Genomic DNA, 17,197 nt, shown 5'->3' with positions numbered 1-17,197 from the left:
TGAGAATGCACTCACAGAGACACTGAAAGCTTATAACATTTCTACCATGCAGAATGAGTGAGGCACTACTTTATTCAGATGATATTTTTAGGAGGTACAGCCTCTCCAGGATCCCTGCAGTTCTGGATAGAGAGATGCTTGTGCAGAGGAACACACCAAGTTCTAAATTCTCTGTCACTCCTGGACTAACTTTCTCTATTGATCATGTGATTAGCCCCGGCTAATCACATGAAGAATTTCACAGGAAAATGTTACCATGCGATTCCTGCACCAAAGCTGTATTGTGCTTAGCAACAGCACCTTATTGGTCCTGGTCTTTGGACAAGTATTTCAGTTGTGAGTGTTGGTGGACCTGACGGCTGGATATGCTCCTGTCTCTCCCTTTCTCTCTCTCGGTCTGTGATACATGATTTATCTATAAATCTACCTATTCATCATAGGTATCTATATACTTATCTTTAGGTGAGTGTGTGTATGTATATATACGCAGACATAGATATCCATGTGTATATATATGCAAATATATGTATACACATAGGTGTACATATATAGGAACAGTTTATGTATGTATTTTTACTTAGAGAATATGTCAGCTCCAGTAAAATATATATAATTTTATATATTATCGGTTAAGAACACCTGAAAGCCAATCAGAGTTAACTTTTGAAACTGTTTTCATGTTAATCCACTATTTGTACAATGATCTGATCACTGACAGACTTGAAATTAGGAATCAAGTGGTATGATGATGAGTAATATAATCAGTCTGTCCTTCTAAGAATCCCAAATACAGACTCATTTTTTTATTTTACTCATCATAAAACAAAGTTCATTGGCTAAATTAAAACACTGCATGCTAGATTATTAACTTGCTTGCTTTCAAATAGTTTGAGCCACGAGTGTTTTATTTTACAGAGTCATTTCATAACAATATTTGTTTATTCAAAGACTTGATTTTATCACATATTCAAAGATACTATGTTTTTAAATGCATTTGTAGAATGACACCCTTTCTTTTGTATGTACTCTCAGGATTTTTTTTAACCATCCTCTAACATTATAAATTCAGATCTTTTAAGTTTCCTTTTGCTTTTCCCTTTGCTTGCTAATCTCTGGAAAAACTAGCTACATCTTTCACATTAGGCATTCTGCACATAATAGCTATCATCCTTTGGCTGGTATGAGGTAGTAAGATCCATCTCTTTTTTTCTTCCTAGAACACAAGTTGTTTGGGTTTCACAGTGGTGCATCAAAAGTCTTTCACACAATTTTTCCAGGGGACTTAACAGATTCTTTTTGCAGGAATTCTGTGATTTATAATCCTTCTGTTTCTCACATCAAAGGAGATGATATAGGAAAGATTAGAGCGTTTTAGCTTAGATAAAAGAGAGAAAATTCTAAAGACGAAACCAAACAAAATTGCTAAAATACTGTAAAGAGAAAAACAAGAACATCTGAGTGAGGTTTTTTTTTTTCATAATCTTCCTAAATAAGCAAAGCTAAAATGGCTGAAATCACAATTTCCTCCTCTAACTCCATTTAATGTTTAACTGAAAAGGCCAAGCTCTCAAGTATGTACTATACTGTAATTCCAGCCAAGTTCGAACTGCATGAACTAAGGAGCTGGCCTAGTGAATTTATACAACAGATAATTTGCTCTTTTAAATACAAGGTTAAATTCTCAAAGACGTAAATATTCTACTTGTACAGATCTTGTTACTTAAAGGAATGTTATTATCAAAGCAGATTGAGATAAGGAAAATAATTAGACAAATTTCCATGACTGGATGATTCAGTTTGTGAAAATCCCCAAATGAGCACATAATTTCTATTGATGAATAAAAACTAAAATTCAGGCACATTACACTTACACAAGTATATGTATATTTGAAGAACTAGACTTGCTAAACTAAATCACGTACTTTAATAGTCCACTCCTGGACTAAATGCTGAACTGAGCCCTTGGTGCTGCTTCTTCTCCATACCCATCACATGTGCTGATCCTCCAGTGAGTGATATACTCGTTATGCATATATGAATCTGGTTCCAAAGTAACACAACACTCAAGTTGCCATCATTAACTATGTACCAAATCTTATTCTCCCATCTTCTGCCATATTAATGAGTTTATTTGTTTAGCAAGAAGCTTGTTCTGTATTCACTTTTTTCCAGCTTTTGACAAATTTATCAAAACGTTTTGGAAATATATAATCCTCTGTAAATTGGCTGGGAAAATACTCGGTTTAATTTAGTAGCATTTATCTGTTCCATTGGATAAATATGGCTGTAACTCTCTGCCCCCAAGCTGAACAAGCATTTTCCTTAATTAAAGACTGTGGTTTACTCGTGTATAATCTGTTTACTTTTACAGCTAAAAGAGAATAATTTCATTTGCATGCTTTCTTTCACTGGAACCAATAATATGTTTTCATTTTTTAAAACGAAATCCAACCTTTTCATAGATTAAACAATGATATCAGTGCTAGGTAGCAGACCAGATTTGTTTTGCAGGGTCTTGTGGTCCCCATTTGTCATGTCCAGGAAAGACTATTGCATGCTAAAGATAAGAGACCAGAAAAATCAGCTGTCTAACTGGTGCCTTCATGTGAATCCAGCATTAATTGTCTCTGTGCATATTCACAATAGATTCATTACTTTGGACAAACTATTTTTTGCGAACAAAACATGTATTTGTAAAGATGCTTTCTGTCTGTTTAATCATATACTTCACCTGAACAAAGATATCAAGCTCACCAAACTTCCTCAATTTATAACTGCAGCTTGAAATGTTGGTTCTATGTACTGACTTCCTTAGAGGTTTTAGCTCTAAAGCAAGTCTGATGCACAAAGCAGCAGCCCTTACTGGTACCCTGACTATCTGCCCCGAGGCACACATTGATGCAGTGCACATTCCTGCCTACTATTACTCTAGGGTGTTATTTCTTGCTAGTCCATACCTGCAGGAAACCAAAGCTTTCCTTTCTTCACATTACTTACAAATTGTCAAAGGTGGGGAGACTCTAATTGTTACTTACTATGCAAATTTTGCCAGACTTTGCTAAGCGAGGGATCAGTCCTTTCTGTCACAGCCCCGAACAGTGTAAGACAGCACATTGACAGAGAATTCAACTCGCAGTTTACTCATCGGTTAGTAATTTCACTTACACAGTATAACATTTCATTCTGCTGTCACATACACAGTAGGATCCAGGCTAAATCAACAGCTCTAGGAACAAGAATGAACTGGACAAGAATGCTGCAAATTCAAAACTCTGGTGTTGCGTACCAGCACTTACAAATTGTAGTAGCTTCTCTGTAAATTGCATTGTTTGCTTTTGAGTCACAAGCCCGTGAAGCCCAATGTCTCTCATTCTGAACATTTAAACTGCATTGTTACAGTGACCCTTCAAAGTCGAGGTATATTTTCATAGAAAAGTCTCACCAAACTAAGACAAATTCCTTGATAAATCACTTATCAAGCAGTAAAGGGGAATCAAATTAGAATGCTCTATAAAGAAATATTGTATAAGAATAATAGTATAAATACTGCATATTATTTCTATATAGAGAAAATACTGTTTATTCTATTTTCAAGCAAATACTAATGATTTCTAGCAAATACTAATGATTTCTACTAATGATTTTATAAACATATATTCAGAAAAATGCAATTTGAGAAACTTTTATGACCAAATTGAATCATAGTATCTTTATATGATAATATAAAACATAGAATGCAAAAGAATGTGTAGAATCCAAAATAATATACACAGCGATTCTTACTACAGCCTGTTATTTTTAAACCAGCATTTTTACATAGTCTTGTAGTAAATTATGTCATTCTAGCCTCAACATTTTTTTAATCCTTGCTTTTCATAAATCCTTCTAATATGGACTTAATCAAAGTGTACAACTAGTTAGTTTGAATCCAAAGCTTATGACAAAATGTTTCTTTTATGAGACTAATTTAAGGATTTAGGATCTCAAACCTGTACCTATGTAAGGTGCATGGGCGAGGGATGGAATTTTTTCAATTGCCTCAAAATTAGATGTCTGGATTAAACTAAGCTTTTGTCTTATTTTCAGCTGCTGGACAAAAAAGATATCCACAGGGCAATTTATCCCATCCCACTAGAGGAATGTAAGTAACAATATTGTTGGGATGGGTCACTCTGTGTTAGATAAATCCTGCCTTTAAAGTAGTTGAGATACACCTGCATATGATGATTTTTGTATAACAAAAGAAAACCGCAACCTGAAGAAAGCATCTTATTTTCAAGAGTGAGTGTTTGATGTTTGAAGGAATTACTGATTTTTCTAGTCCAAACTGGATCTTAAAGGCACCATTGCAAACTAAAATTTGGTTTAAAATTGAACAAATTATAATGAAATCTAAGCAAGGTATAAAATTAAAAAAAAATATAAAAGGATATGATTTACTGCAATTCACAAAACTGGAAAAACCCCTACTAAAATCAGCAGGTTTTAAAACTACAACCCATTTTCCAGTGTTATAACTTGTACTCACATTTTAGTAGTTAAAACCTATGCAACTATTTACTGTGAAAAATAATTTTCCAGTATGTTACCAATTCTGTTTTCCCTTGTGATGGCATAAAATAAGTCTTTAAAACTGCATGAAAGATTTAAGTTTTGTGCAGTGGTGGAAACTATTTTTTTTTCATAGGAAAATGAGTAACTGAGTAGTTTTCTGCTTTTCCTTAGTAAAAAACACCTCTAATTTAGTCAGTGTTAGTTGTATTTTTACAATAGCCAGTGTGATTGACATTACCTAAAACACAGGCAAATGGAAAGACAAAAAATTTAAAATGCTTATTCAAAAGATACACCAAAAAGTGATTAAGCCATTAGTAATACGGGAGGGGTGAAAGACTTATTTTTTTTAAGTAGTATCATTCAGGAGATAAGAAAGACTGCAGATCTGATGAAAACTGCAAAGTAGTTTTGCAGATCAGTAGCAGTAACATATCCTTGTTTCTACCAAAAGAAAAGAGAGAGTGGCTTAGGTAGGAGAAGAGAAGTTCATCTCACTAATATAATTTAAGGAAGAGAAGAGACAACCAGGAACCAGATGAAAAGCAAAGACAGGATGATACATAGGAAAAATGAGAATGTCTACAAGGCAGAATGATCCTTAAATAGGAACAGAACAGATAGGGGAGAGTCTGATATTCACTACAGCATCAAAAGAGTCTGGTCTTTGTAGTTCGAAATAAACAATAAAGAGGACTGTCCATTCAGACACAATAAAGATTTAAGATACTGACTGTAGACTGAAATAGATTCAAATGCAGAAAAGCCATTGACTTCTCTTCATGCCCTGGCAAACAGCTTCTTGGTTTCCACTGAAAACCATGAATAAATAACAAGCAAAAGTCATAAAACTGGGAAGTCAGTGAACACAAAAGTGCTGCTAATCCACCAGTTCTCGTAACAGGAATCTGAACACAAATGAAATTTTAGGCCTTTTGAATGAGACAGCAAAGACTCACTTTGATTATTTAAATTAGCATTTAGGGTTATAAACCCTTCAGAAGTGGAGCCTGCAGGCAGCAGATTTTTGAAATCCAGATCTAGATAACAAGGTTGAACAGAAGATTTGAGGGAGATGTCCACCTTCTGGGTGGTATTTGCAGGAAAAGTACTCTTCTCAACAGATGGAGTTGATTCTAAGCATGTAAGTAAGCCCAGGTATCTAAGATCAAAGCTGGTCTCTCAGCTTTTATTTTATGTTTTATTAAATCTGAAAGACTCAGATAATCAGTCTACTTACATTCAGTAAAGAGGAAAAAAAAATGGATAAATGGAATGGTAAAGGGTACAGAAAACAAAGAACAGTGTTTCAGGATAAAGAAAATATAAACAGTGATGAGAGTGACAAGCAGAAGTCATGGATATAAGAGAAAGACTGCCTAATTGAGCTAGAAAATTAGATGAATGCAAAAGAAAATAGCTAATATAACTTTACATCAGTGCAAAGACCTCTGAGAGTAAAACAAAAGACTTGGAACTGCTGGTGTAAGATATGGAAAAAAGACAAAGTTAAAGATATGTAGTATTCTGGTGGCTGTTGCTGGAAGCTTTAATTAAATCACAGTTGAGCATAAATAAAACATATTTTGGTTAAAATCCTTTTTTTGGGCTGATGGTGGGAGGGTTTTTTTGGTTTTGTAATAATGGCGTAGGTCTACTACAAACCGTCAGAGCAGGACACAACATGAAAAAAACAATGTTACTGGCAAGATAAATATACTACTGAAGCTTGTGTCATACAGATAGAAACTAGAGACAATTTGGAGAGGAAATACTACTGTCAACAGCAATTATTTCTGTGCAGAATATATGGTAGATTTCTTTCTTTTTCCAAATAAGTAATGAAGCAAGAATAGGTTAATATTAACATGTTTTGGGAAACAGTGAAATCATAAGGGAAAAAAAAATCAGTTAAAGGAAGAGTAGGATGATGACTAGGTTGTTCAATGGCATAAACAGACCAGTTAAGTAATTCTGCTACTAACATTTTTGGTACTAGAAGAGCCAATAGTAAGAAGTTAGGAAATTTACTAGGGAAGTCTGCAGACTTACAGAATAGGAAGTACAGAATCTCCTTAAGTAAAATATGCAAAAATTATGAGAGTTTTCTTGGGTCTTCAGAAAAGCTGATGGTGTAACTCTTGGTGGCAAAATGAGCTTTGCTAATGAGATTTATTAAAATGGAGCTAACCTCAGCAATAAAACTACCATTTCTGTATAGCTGGAGACAGCTGAAGGAAAAAAAGCTACATTATTTCTATCAGAGGATACCAAAAGTGCTACGCATGATATGTTTTAATAAAAGCTTATAAGATTTTTCTTAGCAATTTTTTAAAATTAATAAATTAAAGCCAAATATTGCAAATACGTCTGGACATAAATATATTTAAGAATAAACAGTGAGACTACTCATTTGATATGAACGATATACAGAGTTTTCAATCAAATTTGAAAGAAAAGTTAGTCAAAGAAAGAAAAATCAGTAAGTTTTCTATGAGTTTCCTAAGGATGACATGCATGTTAGCTTTGTGTTTTTCTTTAATAAACTAGTATTTTCTTTTAACTACAGGAAATTTTGTCTGAAATTTATTAAGCATTTGATATAATAAGGGAAATCATACCTGCACTGTTCTTAATGCTCTTCTGAAAACTTCTACCATTTACCATGCAGCAGACAGATACTGTTCAGGTGGACCTTTGTTCTGGTCATATATAAACTGGGAACAGCATGTGTGACATTGGCATTGTATTGTGCATGAGCTAATAATAATAATAATATTCCAGCAATGGAATAAATGTCCTCAGGGATAATGCTTCGCTACTGCAAAGTTGTAGTGAACTATCACATGCCTGCTCCTTTTAAGACTCAAGCTATTATAATCTCTCTTCATGATGTGCATGACTAATATGCATGAGGATAGCTTTATATTACATTTCATTGCTCTAAAAGATCTCAGTTTTATTCACCTTGCCAAAACAAAGACAGAAAGAGTTAGCTTTACTCTCCATAAATACAAGATGATACATAAAACACAGAGTAAAAAAATCAGTTTAAGAACTTTTTGGCACAAGAACAAATGATGATGAATAGGTTGCAACTGAATGTTCGAAGGAGATCTCTAACAATCACAGGAGAGAAGTTCTGGAGAAACTTTTCAACAATGTGCGGTTGTGAAATCTAAGTTTTAAGGCTGGATATGATAAGTTTAGAGATGAATTCCTACAGGTAGGTTGACTAGAACATAACAGAACTGGGTTTGCCAGTGCAAGCTGTCCCCTCCAGTCTCTTACTCCTGTGAATGAAACACACATCTTGGTCTTCACTCTTTGACCTTAATTGATGGCCAACTACTAACTACCAGCTTACATTTCCTCAGATTTGCTTTATGATTGGAATGCGTTAAAATTATTTGAAATTTATTGTTTGTGTCTTGACAGGAAGATAAAGTGGTGGTTAATTCACGAGGTATTCGGATTGACAAACATGGAATATACCAGTTCCTTGTCCTGCAGTTTTTTAAGAAAATTCCACGCAGAAGTGAAAAAGTTATTTCCACTCTTGCTTATGAATAATTAAGTATGAAACAGCATGACTGTATATGGGCAAAATATAACATGGATTTCATATTATTATGAAAGAACCGAGTTATGCCGCAAGTAAAGAATGATAGCTTCTGTGGGCAGTGATGACTGATAGTATTACAGACGTGTGGAGCCTTACATTTGCTCAACACAAAATTCTGCATCTACGGTCATATGTCAAAGTATATTGTCAAACCAGTTTGCTTTGAAATATCACTGAGTCAACACGGCCACAGACATTTTGTAACTTTTCTTTAAATCACAATTTTCTTCATGCAATGCACAGATTAACATAGACTTAGTCCATGTTATCCTAGATCCATGAATTTTAGAATACATGCGGTGAGGCTAGGATTTCATTCTGGTTCATCTCATTGTGAGATGATAAAAACCAGCGAAAAAAAGCAAAAGCATATATTTAAAATAGTCGGCCTAGCTCAAACATAAGCAACAATTCGAATATTATGTGCAGTTTCAGGCAAGAGTTGAACAAAAACACCATTCAGAACTGAGTCCTCATTATAGTATTAAAAACGTGGTATATAGTGTGGTTCTATAAGCAAAACTAATTGTCTTTAGAGAGCTATTCTGCAAGCTTTTAAAAACCTTAACAAACTTCCTGGCATTTTATCATTTTATCACTCAATCACTTCATTCAAGACTTATAGTACATCCATGAACAGATCATTAGACAAAGCTGTATAGTGCACTATTATGTGATGCTTCTGTGTGTAGCCTGAAAGGTAATGATAATGGTTTACATTAACTCCATCTTAAATGTGCTAAAGCTTAGTATACGACAAGGTGAAAACATTAGATATTTATTTAAACATTTGATTGTGTGAATGCTGCATTGCAACACAAATCTACACAGACTTCTGGTGCAAAGAAAACAATTCAGTGAACTGGTAGCAACTCCATTTTCAAAGTGATAATTGTCTTAGTCCAGCCTTTGCAATTATACCCATCACTGTGACATCTTCCTTCTTTTTCCTGAAGCAGAGGATTTGTTCTTTTCCCCATGTCCTAAATGACCATATAGAACATTCTGTACACTTACTTGCCTAAATGCATTAAAAAACCTCTCATGGATGCCTTGCAATTTAACGTTCTATGCTATTCATTACTTGCTGTCACAAAAATTAATTTATCATTGATTAAATCTGTAAGAGTGTCTTTTGGGGATTTCTGAAAATAAACCCTCTTAAATGTCTGAATATTACATCCAACTATTTACATGGTATTCTGAATTGCATTAATTGAAATAATACTCCCTACCTATATTAATTAATATTTTAATTTATTTAAAAAAATACCTTCCCAACAATTTTCTGGAAAATGTGTCACTTTGGATACAATACATCATAAGAGAAAACTTTTTTGAAACTAATGCAGAGTTTTGAGTGGCTACAGTCTTTTTCTTCTAGTCTCAGTGAGTCTGGGGAATCAGAAAGTCCTTCCCCCAGGTATGATTTTATCGGTGTGATTTTATAATTTTATGGTAAACACACTGGACTTCTGGTTTTAAATGGAGAACTTGATTTCTGAGATTGACATAATGCTTATACAGATGAACATAACACATGGAATCGGTCCTTAGTAATTAGTATGTTCTATATTATTTTCAAAACTAAAATTCATGTTTATAGCAACAATTACACTTTACATGATACTTTGTATCTATCTGAACAACATTTGCCATGCTATTTATTTCTTCTCTGATGAAAATAAGGTGTGTATTAAATTTATTCTGCTGAAGAAATGTTCAATGTACCGTTCCATTAATTATACTTAAACCTTCAATTTAGTGAAAATTAAACTTTATATACACATTTCAAGGCCTAACTAGCCAAACCCTCAAATCACAGTTTTCCTGGAACTGAAAACGTTAATCTGTATACACGCCCACATCTTGCAATGCATTATGATTTGCCCCAGACTAGTGAGAATAAATTCTTCCTATGTCTCCAGAACACAGAAACAAGTGTGCAGTCAACAGATCCATGCCAGCTGTGTCCAAGGGGATAATTCATGTCCCATGGAACAAGAAAAAATCTCCTTCAGAATGCTGACCAGATGTAATCTCCTAAAGAACTAAGTAGCTAGCACAATGCTGCAATAAGAAGCCACGGTGAATGGTCAGTGACTCTGTACCAAAGTTACTCAATATGTTCATTATCACAAAATCAGTGAAAATACGCAAGTTACATAAACTAGTTTTACTCTTCTTTTAATGTAATCTTTCTGCTGGTTTTGGGGACAAACCGCATTTCCATTAACAGATCACTAACATTGTTTACTAAACGTGCTATATTTAAAATTTTAAGTTAAAAATGGTCCTAACTGCTAAGAATTACTGGGTCAAGAGGCTTTTTGAAAAATATGCGAAAACCAGGAATGATAGCTTCCTGAAAACTGTGGTTAAGACTCCAGTGGATAATAAATTCACGTTTTAGCTTTGTCCAGGGTCTCTTCCACATTTTTGAAACAGTAGCTTATGTTTGCATAGTCTCTTTTATTTTTCTAGTTGTTGTGCATTTGCTAGGGGATTTCTCAGCTCCTTCGCTTTAGCCCCATTCTCAACCCACTCTACCATATTATTTTTAAATTTTGGTGTCTTGAAACTTGATTTATACAGACATAAATTCTTGTAGTTGTTATATCTGTTATTTTATATTCAAGAAAAGAAGGAGTAGCTGGTTGACTGCTAGCTTTCTACGGTGCTGTCATCAGCCTAATTTTAGTGATCTCTAAATTGTTAAAGATACAGAGAATAGCTCCATTATCAGAATTATATCTTCATTTTCCACATTTTCACAAGTTGCATAATTATCTATGTTAGATATTAACTGCTAAAATATGACTCTATATGATTTTTCTGCTTGGTTTCCATGTGGTTCTCTGAGCAATGGTGGCTTACATACCCTCCCAGTGTTCTGTTTTACCATTCAGTACAATACTATTATTTCACATTTGGAAGTATCTATAATAGTTCTTTTTTCTTCAGCAAGTGACAGAAGAACACATTTATTCTGGTTTCATTTCTACAACAGCTCACATCTTCCAGGATGTTATTTCTCATGTTATTTCCTACTAGAACTAGGTGGGCAGCAACTTCCTAAATTGGGTTGCTTACACTGAAGCTACCATCAAACCCAGCTGCCAGTTACCTAAATACATATACATTTAAGAGACAAAGCCTGCAGGCAAGATTTAACTTTTAAGATGTTTCTCTCTCAGCATGACACTGTCCTTTCACACAGTGCTCGTGCTCCTGCTGGTTGATCAGCCAGGAGATTGATGGTCTTTTTCTCCTCCAGTGTATGTTAGAGAAGCTACACGTAAGGTAGCAACACCCAATTCTACTGATAATGCTGACGATGATACATTTTCTCACACTCTCTGTATTAACAATAGCCCAGTACAATTCTACTGTAATAGCAATGTGAGTAGTTACAGATTAAACAGTACACATAGCAATGCAATACGAATCATCCATGGGTCAACTTTATTGTTTTAGGCTTGTTGATCATGTCCTGTCACTTCACTGGTACGCTCAGATGATTTTTCAACTGATTTTTCATCTTATTTTGCCTAGTTGCTACTAATTTCTGGGTGAAATTTTAGAAATGTTTCAGTCAGCTTCTCAACAAACTTAAATATTGCAACGATGTTAAACACAGAGTAACAGACAATCCACATTTTTTCTCAACATGGAAACAGATGTGTCCTTGGATGAAGCCAGCAAAAAGTAGCAAATCTCTTACATCTGTTAATATTTCAGAAAATGTTTAAAGATGAAAACCTAAAAAACTGAATAAGTACAGCCAGACTTCAAGGACTGCACCATTACTGCAGCATGCAGGAGCAACTACAGTGGCCTACAACTGGTCACAGTAGTTGGCAATATCTCCATATTGCTGTATAACCAAGGTCCCATCCAACCCAAAAATTCTATGATTCTTAAATTAGCATGGCTTCTCACGTGATCCAAGATACACTGACACGGTGTTCATAGCTCATCATTCATAAAAGAACCACATTGAAGTCTACGATATTATTGTAGATATGGTAAAAACACTTAGGAATACAACTATTGATGTGTGAAAGCAGACAAGGGGGCTGGGAGTGTTCGTTAGAGCTTGGCGTTGTTTGCCTTGAAGACCTTGGAAGTTGATAATGAAGGAGCCAGCTAACAGCAATTTACTGATAAGTAGGCATTGGAATGCAGAAAGCTGGCTGCATTTGGTTCAGGAGTTTGAAAATATGCAGAGGAGGCTGAGTCTGCGCAAAGCTCAAAAAGAAGTATATTCATCCCAAGGAAGACTTCCTACTTCATCCCTAAGACCTCGGCCCACGACCATCAGGAGGCACTACGCAGGCGCAAGACTGGAGCAAACTTTTCAGATCTAATTATAATACAAAGCGGGGATAGGGTATGAATATGTAGTAGGTGCTCATAGCTATGCATGTCTTTACACTATAAGTAGCTGCTTGTTAAGCTATACGGTTGGCAAGCTAGGAGGAGAACCCCCTTGTACCCCAGCGCTGGAAATAAACATACCTGCTTTATAACTCATTTTGGGTTATAGGGTTTGATTCCGCAAAACACTATGATGCTTGTTTGCTCATCCAACAAAATCTGCTTGTCTCATCAGATGGTTCTACAGTGAGAAGCATTGTTGGGTCAGACTGAAATGTCATCCTGTCTCATTTTTTTTTTTTTTAATTTTTGAAGGATACGTTAAGTTAGATAAAAATCCAAAGTTGTTCTCTCCCTTCTGTTCAGCAATTCCCACTATTGGACTCAGAAACGTGATCACAGACATTTGGACACGGTTTTAATAAGCTGGAAAGCTTTTGAATTGTCCAGAATTGGTGTTTCAAAAACTAGTTGAGCTTCTGTCTGACGATAATTGCAAACTTGAAGCGCACATACAGACAGACAAAATTATAAGCAGGTTTGAAGAGCGAGTGGAGGGATGCTAAAAACTTTGGTTGGGGCTTAATTTGCACTAAGTTAAATTCTAAATAAAAGAATACAAATGACACCCCAAGACAGAAAATAAAAAACTGCTATTTTGACAACACACAATCAAGTGATGCTGTCTAAAACTGAGGTTGTCATTGACAAATTATATTAACAAAGTAAAGCATATTTTCTTGTTCAACTTTTAATGGAATTAGAAAGTAACACATGATCAGAATTCAGACTAAACACGATCCTTAGAATAATCAGCTTGCCCTGTAAGTACAAAACTCTGGACTTGCTATTGACAGTACACCTGACTTTTTCAGGGGGGTTGTGTGTAGCATCTGTGTGCTTACCATGCCTCAAATCATAGTTCAAAATCTGTAAAAATAAAGTATTGGTGTAAAGCAGTCTTCCGGAGACTTAGGTCATCATCCGACCTAAGGTGCTGATCTTATATTGAGACAAAAGGAAAGAACATTAACTACAGTGACAAATTTAACAGGTACAAGAGGCAATATTAAATAATTGCACATTTAGCCAGCATGTGAAAAAGTGCAGTTTATATGCCCTGAGAATATTAATGATACTTGTTTGTGAAAGGCCCAGATAACAAGAAACTGCCATTTTTTTATTGAAGCACAGTGCAATAGATTTTATGGAGAAGTTCAAAACACTAAATGGTTCTCTCCTGAAAATTCAAGCCCTGAACTATGAACCTGAGGTATGATTTATAGCCAGTATAGCCAGTATAGTAGTATAGTAGTAACGACAATCACATACCATTGTTTCAATTCAAATTTATTGATGCATACTAACTTTTTGTATATGCTTGTTAACTTCATTCTAGTTACAAGAATGTTATTCCTAACTTTCACCCATTACTGAATGGCATACCATCAATCTAACAGAAACAAATAGTTCAGGGCAGAAGAGATCTTTAAAGAACTCAATACGTTATTTAGATCATATTTATTTGATAGTTAGATGTATAAAAATATTTTTTATTGAGTGGCTTATTTCATAATTCCAAAAAACATATAAAATAATGCTTTACATTTAAAATCACTGTTCAAATGACAAGATGACAAAACCTAGCAGAAAAATAAAGCATAAAATTGGCACAACTACTACCTAAAACATTTTCTTCCAAAAAGTATACATTAATTTTCTCTGCTCATGCATTCTTTATATCTGAAGTTTTGACAAGGTAGAGGTTTTGTACATCAGCATCTCAGCTTTGCTTTAGCGTGTTTTTTACTCATGCTGGCATTTCTTGCATTCCACTTGGAAATCTGTTTCTCTTCTTAGTCCTCCTTACTCACAAGCACAGGTACACTGAGTCTGATGAGCAGATGAGGCTTTCCCTTGTGTTTGTAGGCCCATAACTTAGCTTAGAGAATGAGCTCCCCTCCAAAGTAGCTCAAGCTTGTAACAGCTGATTACAAACCTCGTGTCTATCAGTGTTTTCCTGTGCTTTAAAAAAATAGCAAAAAATTAGTGAGCTATTTTTGTATCATATTTTTGTCTTTTGCACCCAGAAACAAGAGTGGAAATAGTTCTACACTGTAAGTGGAATTGCTTTTACAGTTTTGAAGTGGGAAATACCTGGCCTTTGAAGACCAAACCAGTGTGAAACGTAAAGACTTAAGTTCCAATAAACCTAATATAAAAAGATAACAAAAGTGATTACAAGCAATGGTGTAAAACTTAACCTATTTACAGGAGCTGCAGTAAAAATGCCCTAGTCCATCTATTCTGAATGTAGCCTGCTAGTTTGCAGAAAGCCTGAAGAATGCTACTGAAAGCTACCAACATGGTATTTTATACCTGCTTCTTTTATAATAATGTTATTTGAGGAACTGCAAATTCCTAAGTTCCCCAAGGGATTGCAAAATGTATAAATATCTGATATGTTTGGTGGACATTGAAAATCGAATATTTTTCCCATGGTAAAATTAGAGGCATCACTTAATTGAGAACATGGTTTCAGATCTAAGTTTATCATTACCCGTACACAGAACTCAAAGGGGTCCAGGAACGACCTTTTCCTGTGTCAATTAACTATGCTGTCATGTGATAACATTATCCTTATTAGTTAATTAACTAAATAAAAGTATTGCTCCTATGACCTAGCAGTAGAAACCATAAATTCTTCTGCTCATTAGTACTTAGTATAAAAGAAACTAAACGATTAGAAACTTAAGGTGAGTTCAATTTTACTGAGTTCTAAATAATACTTAATCACTATGTGCAAAATATATCGTGTACAGGTCTGTTTTTACACATAACTGAAATTCAGCCTGTGGAAATTATTAGTTAATAGTACCAGCAACAAATAACGAGAAACGCACAATACTATGTCAGATTGTTTTTGATAATGAAGTAGAAATACAAAAATAAGTTTGCATCACGTCTTTCTCAGTAAAATATGAAAGAAATGCAAATGCCCTAGGCACACTAAATTCATAGCTCTTTGAAGAAAAATCTCTCCTGGATTCATGCAGTGTAAGAAAGTTACATACTTTATTCGCCATGTTAAGACTGAAGTTGTTGCAATAATTATTCACAGACTGAACATGAAAACAGTTTGCTTTCCATTCCATCGTGCCCATCTTCAACAAAGTCAACATGACTTTTGTGTTTGACTGCCACACCTCTGAACAGCTTGCCGTCTCGTCTTTCCTACAAGCCTTCCTCTACAGCCAGAATTGATTTATTTTTTTAATTTTTTTAAAGAAAAAACGCAAGGGAAGAGAAAAAAAAGCCAGTAGAAGGGTAATGGACAGACTTAACGACAGGAATTTAGGGAAGGGTTTTAAACATCATTTTCACCTGGTTGCGGCAGCAGAAGTCTGGGCTAAAAGACTCTTGTACCATTGCCACATGTACTGGTTGGTGCCTTCCATCTTCCTCGTGGTCCCCCTCCTTCCTTTTGCTCTCCAGGCTCCCCCCTGCCATGTCTCCATCCCTCATCCTCATTGAAGTGTGACATACATTCTGTAACCAGCTCTTGCCTCACTGCACATGACTGATGGAGGTCACTCCCTCCCTCGTGTTGGTTAGGCCTGATGAAGGATGCTTCCTTCCTAAAACTCCAAAACGAGTCTTAAGAGAGTTTTATTTGCTGGAATTTTCATCCTCGATCCTCCCAGCCACCTCCACCAGGCAGGGGTACCTGCTGTGACTGGACCCCTCTTCCTTCTTTGGACCCACACCTCCCACTCAACCTCTTCTTTTGGAAGACCTCCTTGTTCCCCTTGGAATCTCACAGTTGTGTGCCTGCTTCTTGCCTCCATCCCCCTCCCAGCCGGCATCCCACTACCTGCTGACACCGTGAGAGGCGCATGAGATGTAGTACAAGATACACATGCGGGCAGCGGGGTGACCTCAGAGATACAGCACCCATGGGGATGGGGCACCTGTGGAGATGGGGCATCCCATTGAGATAGCGGGGGCACCCATTGAGATAGCGGGGGCACCCATGGAGATCGCAGGGGCACCCACAGAGATGAGGCACCTGCGGAGATGGGGCACCCATGGAGATGGGGCACCCGTGGAGATGGCAGGGGCACCCATGGAATTGGCGCGCCTGCGGAGACGGGGCACCTGCAGAAATGGGGTACCCACAGAGATGGGGTATCCACGGAGATAGGGCACCCGTGGAGATGGGGTACCCACAGAGATGGGGTACCCATGGAGATAGGGCACCCGCGGAGATGGGGCACCCGCGGAGATGGGGCGCCCGTGGAGATGGGGCACCCACGGAGATGGGGCAGCCGTGAAGGTGGCAGGGGCACCCACGGATATGGGGCACCCACGGAGATGGGGCGCCCGTGGAGATGGGGCACGGCTGCAAGGCAGGAGCACCCGCGGCGATGGGGCGCGGCCACAGGGCATTGGGGCTCTTCATCCTCCCCCTCCTCCCCTCGCTGCCGCTCCTGCCTCCTCCCCGCCCGCCTCAGGCGCAGGAGATGCTGCTGCAGGCGGAGCGGGGCGGCGGGCGGGGGGGGGGGGCAAACGTGGGGCGCTCCTCCCTCCGTCAGGGGGTGCGGCTCCCCCGTCCGGCGCTGCCCTCCCCCTTCCTCT

General features: G+C 36.8%; 1 protein-coding gene across 1 annotated transcript; it reads right to left on the bottom strand.

Moving 5' to 3' along the window:
- Positions 1-16,498: 16,498 nt before the first annotated feature.
- LOC128852235 (cuticle protein 16.5-like) lies at positions 16,499-17,008 on the bottom strand. Its single transcript, XM_054067068.1, has one exon. The coding sequence runs from the start codon at positions 17,006-17,008 to the stop codon at positions 16,499-16,501; it is 510 nt and encodes a 169-aa protein (XP_053923043.1).
- Between the last annotated feature and the right edge of the window lie 189 nt (positions 17,009-17,197).

This window comes from Cuculus canorus, chromosome 1 (genome assembly GCF_017976375.1).
Source record: "Cuculus canorus isolate bCucCan1 chromosome 1, bCucCan1.pri, whole genome shotgun sequence".
Classification (NCBI taxonomy): domain Eukaryota; kingdom Metazoa; phylum Chordata; class Aves; order Cuculiformes; family Cuculidae; genus Cuculus; species Cuculus canorus.
This window is presented reverse-complemented; position numbering and strand designations above follow the sequence as displayed.

Bases quoted from the DNA above. Each gene is read 5' to 3' on its own strand.
- LOC128852235 (XM_054067068.1), bottom strand. From the start codon at position 17,008: ATGCCCTGTGGCCGCGCCCCATCGCCGCGGGTGCTCCTGCCTTGCAGC.